Here is a 10,616-nt window from a genome sequence, read left to right as displayed (position 1 = left end):
TCTATGTCTATGTATCTATGTATCAGGATGGCGGTTTGGTGCCCACGGGTCGAATGAACGAATAGCCAACGTTTATCGGTGGAATATTCCAAGGCGTGAGCGGTTTGCCCATTTCTGGTGGACGACTAACGACACAGCTTTGCTGAGTGTTTGCAAACCTGATTGCCATCCAGTCACCCTCACTCGCGGGTAGTTTCAGGTGTGTCTAATAATCATTCAATCATTCTTACCCTCTCGGAATGCCTCAACACCCTTCACAGGGTTAACTGTAAAACGCAGGGACTGTGTTTGTATGCAAATGTAGCCGCCAATTTGCACACAGTCGTGTCTCGCTAATTGTCACAAGTTTATCTGGGAGATTATTGGTCAGGAGATCAGCAAAAATTCTCTTTTTATGAATAGTGGAAATTTACTTGTAATAACTAACGTTGGAAATATCAAGAGCTGTAAGACACGATTGTTATATTACGAAAACACCAGGTGGCAATAACTCACTTAGAAATCCATCCTCTGGCCTCCAATGGGTGTTTGGCTGTATATCTGCTGTAATGATGTTGATAAATAAATAAAGTGCTCGGAGACGCCGTCCTGTGTGAAGGGCGCTGTACAAATGCAAGTTGTTGTTGTAAATATAAAGAGATCAAAGCTTTGTTTATTAGATTCATTAGATATGGAAATTTTAAACACTGAAGTTTAGGAGGAATTGTTTGTCTACAAAACCTCTTGTTAGTGTCTAACCTTCTGGAGTTAAGCCACGAGTCCACTACTACTTACACAGATGTACGAAGACTTCTTAAAACCCAAATTAGTGATTTGGCTGATGTATCTCGCCCCGAAGAAAGCTTTTAAGTGTTTGCAATCTGCATCGTACTTTAAAATAATCGATCTTGTGTGAACAGTGGAGCTCAGCTGTTCACTGCCAGAAATATAAGACAGTTGAATTGACTGATGAGGATGTTAACAGAGCTCACGTGACCTGCCGTTTACCTGCATTGAGTTACAATGAAATGGGAGACTCCAGCGGACTTTCTTTTCCTCCCCCCCCCCCCCCCCCACCATCACCCCCGGAGATTCTCTACGCTCGGGGGCTGAGGTGCCCACATTCAGCGCGGTCTCGATTATGGAAACCAAAGAGAAACAGGTAACGACCGAAGGAGTTGGGAGGAAGGAAAAAGGAGTGTGAGAAAATGAGAATAAAGAGAATGGGAGATTTGGTTAAAGGGGTAACTGGGAGAAATTAATAGAAACCCATAATAATTTGGGAGAAGGGAGTTTATTGTGGGGGTGAACTGTTTCTTATACCCAGTATTCATGTCGTCCTTTTTTGTTAAACTGCTGGTTAGATTGCTCCCTTTGTTTTTCCTCTGTATATCTTCAAGTATCCTGCTCAGATAACAATGTCACAAACAACAAGAAAACGAAACAAATAGGATGTGGTCGGGTAGTTTACTTGCTTAATAATAATAAATAATAATAGTAATCCTTGCATTAGATACATCATCTTATCATGCCTTTGAGACGTCTCAAAGCGCTCTACAGAATATACTGTGAAGTGAATTGACTGTATATTTTGTGCCCGAAAATGCCTTAATCAACAGACGAGAGTTATTTGTTACTTGTGTTTAAATAAAATACCTGGTGAATTCATTCATGAATTAATTAGAAAGCTTCTGCATTTAAATATTAATGGTTTTGTTCAATTATACACTGACGACAGATCCTGATGGTGCAATTCATCATCATAAAGTGGTGAGAAGCAGACTGCAGTGTTGCCGGTACACATGGGTAGAATCCTGCGTTCGTTCCTACGTGTCACTGTATCTTATACAGTGGCCTCTCTGCTCATCGCCAGTACAGTAACACCGACAGGCAGTGCAATTAGATCGGATTTGTAGCGTCACGGGTTTTAATAAGTGTCTATGCCCTGTGGACGGCTCCACACCAGGCTACTGATTGCGTGGGGGCCTGAACACAAGTCTCATCTCGTGACACCAAGAGGAAAAGGTTAAAACGATGTATCTTTTACGTTCCGCTAACGTGCCCTTGCGGAGCTTGCATTGTTCAGATGAAATATCAGTTCAGCGGTGTCTGTTATTAAGTTTCCTGCGGCTCGGGAGCAGGAACAATCGTGCCGTCAACACCAAACACCAAGTGAAATGCTAAACCTGGAGCACAACCGCAGAACATCAATTAACACGAGCCTTTTACTCCCTGTACCATAACAAGAACCACCGACAATTACGGTTTTTTTTTAAAAAAATACAGCGTCTGTTTTGTCCACCGAGTAGGTTTTATTCTCAGCAAATGTAAATCTTACAAAAATACACATTATTCATCGTGGTAAAACGCAGATTCAAGTAAATGAATTGCTCCACCGTTGAGGGGAGAAGTCCTTTCTTTGCGAGCAGAAGCTTCCACTCTCACATGGTTTTGCAGAACAAGCTGAGGGAGCAACGGGAAGGAAAACGCACCCGGTTGGACAGCAGACACGAATATATTTTTGATATCGTGGCAACATGTGTCCACCTCACCAGGTCCCACATTGAAGATGCTATGTTGGAAGGGACTCAAGTAAGAATGCTCTCCGGCCGCTGTTTAACTGTACCCTCTGCGTAGCCGTGTATGAGTCTCCTCGTTGTCAATTGGCAAATCCCCCCCTTTTGCTCCCCACCTCTGAAGACTTTTCTACCGCGCTTTCAGTTACCTTTTCCCCAACCCTGTTCACCGCCCCCCCCTACCCCGCCCCCCCCTGCTCCCTCCAGCTCGGGTGCCGAATTTTTCAGCTGTTTGAATTTTTCCCAGATGTCCTCCTGATGTAAGTGATTGTCGCTGGTGCAATTTAAAGGAATTTAGGAAATGATGGAGGACCCATTTTCACCTCTAATATACAGTGGAATTTGGGTTTGTCCTGTGTCTGGAGTTTCTGGTGGTGAGAGATACAGTAATCAGGGGAGCAAAGCCCGTCTGAAGACTTAACGCCTTTTGTTTTGCCCTTTCAGCTGGAACAAATCGATAATTTTTTCAGTGCGGACGGCAAGCTAAGTCTTCTGTTTTTCTACCAGGAGGTCGATCACCCAGAGCCAGGTTACATTCCTTCCTCTTAACGTTTTGCGAAAGTTAATGCAAACTGACGGAAGTACAGATTCTCAAAATGCCCGATACAACACAGTACAAAATTACATTTGTATAGTGCCTTTCACATTGGGCAGCTATCCCAAGGTGCCGATAATATCAGTTCAGCGGTGTCTGTCATTAAGTTTCAGTGATAACTGATCGCAATAAATGTTCTTGTTGTACTGTGGGGCAGTGTACCACATTGTTGGGCCACTACTATAAATAATTAATGAACTTCGAGGGAAAGTTTATGGCTGGCGGTGCTCTGAACCGTTGTTTGCTTTTTGTGATCTAGAGCCTTGTGGACCGAGTGGATCAAGGTCACAGCCTCTTAAATCACCCAAGCTGTTCCTCACTGATGGGAGACAGGCTGCTCTGAGTGGAATATGTGTCACCTTCCTTCGAAATAACGCTGTCAAACCTGTCACATATGAAAACATACACAGGGTAAAATATTTCTGTCTAATTTAAAAAAAAATGCCACGCATGTTACAATGTAAATGCATTTCCGTTGGGCGGTTGGCGCGAGCAAACAATAATAATAAAAAATAATAATCCTTGCATTTGATACAGTGCCGTATCATGTCTTCGAGATGTCTCAAAGCGCTTCACAGAATATACTGTAAAGTGAATTGATTATATATTTGTGGGTGAAACGCAGCAGCCAATTGCTGAGCTACAGGACAACCACGTATTTTGCACAAAGCCGTGAATTAAAGTCGCGAAATGAACACAATTGCTGCCTGTCAAGAGGTCGGAATAAAAATGTACGTTAGTCATGTTCGTGCTGAACTTGGCTTCCTCTCGGTTTTGTTGTCGTGTGATCCTGTGATACTCACGTAAACACGAGGGCTCAAACATAGTAATGCTCCTTCCTCAGAGTGAGGCTGATCTGGTGACGGCAGCTCATGCAAAGCAGATCCATTGTTTTCTTTCAATGGAAGTTTCCATCTTCTATATTTTCTAGGAAGTAAGTTTCAGCGTATTGGATGCTGGAGGCGTTGGGCTGTTGAAGTCTGTGGAGCAGCTGTTGAGCGATGCCTTTGTCCCAGTCCTGGGGAGTATGGACCAGGGCTGGGGAGAACTGAACAGAGCCAAGGCCACATCGGTTAGACAGGGATTCCTCAATTCTCTGGACGTGTTTGTCAGCACTCTCTCTGGAGCGCAGCAGAATCTGTCCAGCCAAGTGAGAGCACGTTTCTAAATCAATACCTCTCTTCTTTGGGCGGAAATGTTTACCACACACCTGAATTGCTAGTGATGACAATAATAATCCTTTTACGTCAGGAGGACATCCTAATGCGCTGTAAAAGCGGTGTGGTTGTGTTTGGTGGGCGAATGCGATGGCTGGTTTGCGCACAACAACGTCCTGCGCCCAATCGTGGAGTAAAATTGCTGATTTCAGTCTTTGAAGCCGTTTTTCCTTAGTTCTTAAAAGCACTTACAGAGCACGGGCTTCACAATTGAGGCCGTATTGAAGAATTTGCCAAACTTCTGATCGCTCTGAAAAGTGTAATGAATAGAGTAACTCTAAACCCAGGTGGAATTTTTTTTTTACCCCAAAACGCCAAATACTGCAGATGCTGGGAATCTGAAATAAAAACCGAAGTCGCTGGGAACGCACGGCAGGTCAGGCAGCATCTACAGAGAGAGGAAAGTGAGTTAATGTTTCCGGTCGATGGCCTCTCAAATTTTTACCCCGGTTGTGTTTTCAGGTACGGTTGGAAGAATGCGTTGCAGAGGAGTTAAAGGCATTGAAAGGGCCATCAGATTATCTGCATGCAGCTTCTTCAGAACTATTGAAGCAGGCAGAAGAGAGCCTGAGTATATGGATTAGGCAAATCGAACAGGTCAGGATTATCTGAACTCTTTTTTTGCAGGGGGAAACAATTGAAAATTTGTACAGGCTCTCCGCAACTGTCAAGCGCTCCGGGACGCTACCCAGCGTGAATGGCGCTAAAAAAATACAAGTTGTTGTTGTCTCAAAGCACTTCACAGGATATGCTGTAAAGTGGAATGACCCATTTTATTTGGAGGATCGTTGGCAAGAATCTTAGCGTGGTGTAGTGACATCTTGAGAGCCAACCGTCAGGGATATCTTTGTACCATTGAGTGTTAAATGTCTTCTAACGCTTCAGACTATCTGAGGGTGAAACTCTGGCACTGACGACGATGGTCTCCGTATCTCAGGTGCTGACTGAAAGCGAGCAGATCCGAAAGGAAACTGATGATGTGGGGCCACGAGCAGAGCTGGACCACTGGAGGCACCGTCTGAGCAGGTTCAACTACCTGACGAGGGAGATCAAACGGCCGGATGTTAAAATAGTTCTGGGAATCATCACAGCCGCAAAGTCAAAGTTGCTGAAGGTGTGCAGCTAACCATTTACACCCGGAGGGTTGAATAATAATTAATAATCTTTGCATTTGATGTAGTGCGGTGTATTGGCTGTGTATTTTGTGGGCGAATTGCGGCAGCCAATTGCGCTCAGCGGTGTCCCACAAACAGTCGTGGATTGAGTGACCAAATATTGTTTTTTACTTTGAAGGGCTTATTACCTTCGGAAAATGATCTGTCAATCTACTAACAATCGGGTTCATACTTACTGCCAGATAAACAGAGGCGTGTGGAGTGCGGAAAGTTGCCTAAGGTTTCGCCCTGTTGGGAATCGAACCCGGGTCCTCTCGCACTCCACACTCCTGTGCAATGAAAGCTCAACGATTTACGGAAATCATATAAATTTCATGTTATTTTTTCTCCTTTATCGGAGGCTAGTATTCCCATCATTTTGCTCCCTTGTCCCTTGCTCCCCAACTGGCTGCATGATTCCCATTCAGTCTTCCTCTGGGCTGGATCGAATGCTGCTCTGGACTGATCATTAGGTGATGCACAAAATGCCTGTCTGTTTAGGGTGAACTGAGAAGCCTCCATCCAGCACTTTGTCCCTTGACTTAACCCTCTGAGGAACAGCCACCGATCCAGGCAACGGCACTTGGCATTGTAAAGTGATGGTGAATTGTGTTTCTTAGCAAGCTGCTTTTTTTTGCCCCCTTTTTGCAGACCTGGCAGGAATTGGATAAACAGATCACAGATGCAACTAATGAAGCCAAGGACAACATGAAATATCTCTACACACTGGAACGATTTTGGGACCCTCTCTATAGTAGTAGTCCTGTAAGTCTTATTGTTTATCTGGTGTGTGATAAATAGTCCGCATTTACATTGAGAAATTATGTGTAGAAATAATGGGTGTTTGTTTCTCTTCCCTCCAATCCCACCTCACCCAAAGGCTGAGATAGTGGGTGCTATTCCAGGACTCCTTAATGCCATCCGGATGATCCATACAATCTCTAGGTATTACGGAACGTCTGAAAAGATGGCATCCTTGTTCATAAAGGTAAGGGCGTTCCTACAACACTTCCTTGTGAACCGTGTTTATACATTAGCCAATCTCAATTTCTTTGAAGTTTAAACTTAAATCACCAGAATTAGTGATGTGCTCTGAAATTTGTTTTCCGACGTTCAGTCTTGACTCTTCCTTGACTGTTGGAGCAATGCTGAAGGTGGACAAAAATAATAATCCTTATGTTTGGTAAAGCACCTTTCATGTCGAGAGCACAGCTCAAAGCGTTTCAAAGGACGTACTGTAAAGTGAAGTATTTTGTAAGTAAATATGGGAGCCAATTTGCACACAAACCTCCATGAAATGAATGACAAATTTTATCTTGGGGGATTGTTGGCCAGGACACTGGGACAAACTCGCTCCTGTTTTGGAAGAGTGCCGTGGGTTCAGATCAGTGACAGTTTTTGACCTGGGGCATTTTGCCGTCATAGCTACAGGAGAATGTGGCAGAGGAGCAAATGGCCGTGTATGTAAGAGTGAGACTGCAGAGAAAATGATCCAACAAAAAAGAGCAAGCATTCCAAGAAAAATTGATGCGGTCAGAAAGCTTTTGAAAGAAAATGCCCAGCGCAATTAGATTATTATGCAATTCCTGCAGTGAATTGATCTAATTTGATGGGGGGGTTGGGAGCAGGTAGTGCGTAAGAAATGTCATTGTAAAAAAAAAAATTCAACTTGATCCGAAAGTTAGCCTCCAATTAAATATTTCTGTTTCAGATCACAAACCAGATGATAACAGCGTGTAAGACGTACATTACCAATAGTGGGACTATTACGATCTGGGATGTGCCTCTGGAGACCATGGTTAGCAAGCTAACCGCCTGTATCAGACTTAATCAGGTACTTGTGTTGGTTTGTTCATCACGAGTCGATACAACGGATGGGTGATGTGCAAAATAGAGTAGATTTTACATTATCCATGGGAGGGGATGGCCTTTTTTTTTGTCCTCAACCTGGTATCTCGCCCACCTTTTGAACTCTGTGTTTGGCAGAACATGAAAAAGTAATTGTAATCCTTGGGTTTTATATAGTGTTGGGAAGACATTTCAAAGCATGTTCTGGGTTTTTACTGTAAAGTGTAGTGACTGCGTATTTTCTGTTGTGAGATTAACTTTTTTTTTGGTCAACCGGGTGTCTGATGCATGCTTAAACCCATCACCGTGCTGAAGAGTATCCAAGCCAAACTGAGAATTCCACGCATCTCACCTACACATGGAATTCCAGAGATTTATTATTATTATACTAGATGAACACCATAGTCAATTTGCCCAAAACGATGTCCCACTTGTGCAACCATTGCACCTTACAGCACTGCTGTAACAATTCCACTCGGAGTGGATTGCAGCATATTACTGCCAAACTGAAGGGTGACTTAATTTCTTGACTTAACCTAATTTCTTGCTACTTTTAGGAGTACCAACATTGCTATAACGTGACCAAGCAAAAGATGAGGGAGAATCCTAGGGAGCAGCCTTTTGATTTCAGTGAGATGTACGCCTTTGGGAAGTTTGATGCATTTGAGAGACGTCTTGGGAAGATCACTGGGATGCTTGAGACGATCAATACATATTCCAGTTTACAGGAGACCACGATCGAAGGGTTTGAGCAGATGGCAAACAAATTTCAGGTTAGAAAACTAAACCCGGTGCGTGGCTGCAATTCACACAAGTTGCGTAATGTGAACGTCTGTTTGTGGGACATTGCTGTGCGCAATTGGCTGCCGCGTTCGCCCACAAAAAGTCAATTCACTTTACAGTGTGTTCTGTGAAGCGCTTTGGGATGTCCTCCCGACATGAAAAGCGCTATATCAAATGCAAGGATTATTATTATTATTATTATTATTTGCCAGGAGTAGTTTGGCAATGCTGGATCCCGACACATGTTGAGAATGAATATTCCTGATCATCAAGTAAGCCATTTCTTCTCGTATTTGCAGGGAATTGTATCCAGTGTGAAAAAGCACGATTACGAAATATTGGACCACAGAAAGGCTGATTTTGACGTCGATCACAACCACTTCACCAAACAGATCAGTGACTTGCATGTTTGTATTCCTTCAAACAACTTAGATGGATAGATAGACAGAAAGATACAAAGAAAGAATTCTTTTTGCCATTTGTTTCGCTTGTGAAGATACTGTCTCTTGCTAGAGTGCTGGCAGCTCTCCAGTACCTGCAGCCAAGTGATGATTTTCACCTGGAAGCCAAGGCGATGAGAGGGGGCAGTTATGTGACCGGTTTGGGAGGGGGAGAGAGACAGACGGGGAGAGAAGATGAAGGGGAAACCACTGTCTGTCCGAAGCAGATGAGGAGCTGAGTTTGTGCCTTCTCGCTGATCTGGGGAATAAGTGAGAAGATGTGTGTGTTGTACGTGTGTGTGTGAGTGTGTAATGTTTTCTCTTGTTTGACAGGGTGAAATCAGGCAGTTCATGGACACCACCTTCGGGAGAATCTCAAGCACTCAGAAAGCCTTGTCGCTTGTGATGAAATTTGAGAAGTAAGTCCGAATAAGTCTGAACACGTCACAGGTGTAAAGGCAATCTTGAGAAATTTATTCCTGCAAACGGAAGGTGAAGGTGTTAAACTTGAACATTTCAGCAGAGTTTTAACAGGGAGTTGATAAACAAAGGTATTTCTGCCTCTGTGTTGCATGCAGTAGTTGAGGTGTTTGGAGAATTTCGATTGCACATTGGTCACCTTTTCGATGTTAGGGAGCAACGAGGTCAACGACTGTATCTTGTGGGTGGGCAGCTCGTTGTCAGGCTTCTCTCTGTGCTGCTGTTTTTATCGGGAGTGTGGCAAGGTCTGTATATTCTGTGTACCGTATATTTTGTGGGTAAAATGTGCAAGGTTGCAGTTCTAATCTAGTTACTTGTGTTGAGTTCCCGTTGGATTAATTAAACCGCATTGATCTTTCTGTTAAAAGAGTTTGCGGATTTTCGAGAAACTTTTTTTATTTGGATGCAATTGAGTTCTGTGTGTTGGGTTTACAAATAAACTACACTATTGCCCAAATTGCTAAGCACGAGTTCCCACCATAGGCTTGGGATCCCCGATCTGAGAGTCGACCTGCAGCTTCGAAAGATTCTCCTGGACTACGGTAACAATATTGACTGCGTGTCCGAAACTTACACACAGCAGAAGGCAGACCCTCCTCTCCCACGGGACTTCCCTCCTGTGGCTGGGAAAATTATCTGGGCTTGGCAGCTCTTCAGACGAATCCGAGACCCCATGGAGCTGTTTGAACAGAGGCCCGAAGTCCTACAGTCTGAAGATGCAAAGAAGATCATTCGTAACTACAACAGAGTGGGCAGAGTCTTGCTGGAGTATGAGGTGCTTTATCACCGAGCTTGGATGCAGCAGGTGAGACTTTCGTTGACCTTAGTGGAGTTTAATGCTTTGTTTATATAGAAGTGGCTGTCATATATGGTTAGAAAAAAAAAGGCAAAATACTGCAGAGGCTGGAAATCTGAAATAAAAACAGATGTCCCAGGGAACACGCAGCAGATCAGGCAGCATCAATGGAGAGAGGAAAATGAGTTAACGTTTTAGGTCGAAATGTTAACTCAACAAAACATTAACTAATTTTCCTCTCTCCATAGATGCTGCCTGACCCACTGCGTGTTCCCAGTGACTTCTGTTGTAATATGGTTAGACTCCAGCAGTCACACTCTGGTGGAATCCCAAACCTTGGCTCTGGCCAACCTGCACCCAATACTCTCCAGACTTAGCCAAGCCTCTCGGGGAGAGAGTATGCATTCCAGACACAGGGAAATATCTATGTGGAGCCCTTGCCTCGCAAGCGAGAAACCTGGGTTCGATTCCCGGCAGGGCGAAATGTTGGGCAAGTTTCCTTATTCCACACGACGCTGCTTACCTAGCAGTTAGTAGGAACCCGGTTCTCAGTTGATTGGTGATCGCTTTTCTGGGGATAATAATTCCTCCAAAAAACATGGTCACTCAATCCACGACTGTTTGTGGGACACTGCTGTGCACAATTGGTTGCTGCGTTTCGCCCACAAATATACAGTCAATTCACTTTACAGTATATTCTGTGAAGCGCTTTGAGACATCTCGAAGACGTCAAAAACGCTATATCAAA

At 43.8% G+C, this 10,616-nt stretch overlaps 1 protein-coding gene across 1 annotated transcript in view; it reads left to right on the top strand.

Moving 5' to 3' along the window:
• Positions 1-2,424: 2,424 nt before the first annotated feature.
• Positions 2,425-10,616, top strand: part of LOC103176183 (dynein axonemal heavy chain 5-like) — a 57,622-nt gene continuing 49,430 nt past the window's right edge. Inside the window, 13 exon segments of the mRNA XM_007889590.2 lie at positions 2,425-2,571; positions 3,000-3,084; positions 3,410-3,561; positions 4,082-4,300; positions 4,830-4,964; positions 5,305-5,481; positions 6,173-6,286; positions 6,402-6,509; positions 7,233-7,355; positions 7,927-8,142; positions 8,452-8,559; positions 8,926-9,011; positions 9,556-9,877. Of these exon segments, the coding sequence (XP_007887781.2) occupies positions 2,425-2,571; positions 3,000-3,084; positions 3,410-3,561; positions 4,082-4,300; positions 4,830-4,964; positions 5,305-5,481; positions 6,173-6,286; positions 6,402-6,509; positions 7,233-7,355; positions 7,927-8,142; positions 8,452-8,559; positions 8,926-9,011; positions 9,556-9,877 (1,992 nt within the window).

The sequence above is a fragment of the Callorhinchus milii genome, unplaced genomic scaffold, assembly GCF_018977255.1.
Source record: "Callorhinchus milii isolate IMCB2004 unplaced genomic scaffold, IMCB_Cmil_1.0 Scaffold14, whole genome shotgun sequence".
Lineage (NCBI taxonomy): Eukaryota > Metazoa > Chordata > Chondrichthyes > Chimaeriformes > Callorhinchidae > Callorhinchus > Callorhinchus milii.
This window is presented reverse-complemented; position numbering and strand designations above follow the sequence as displayed.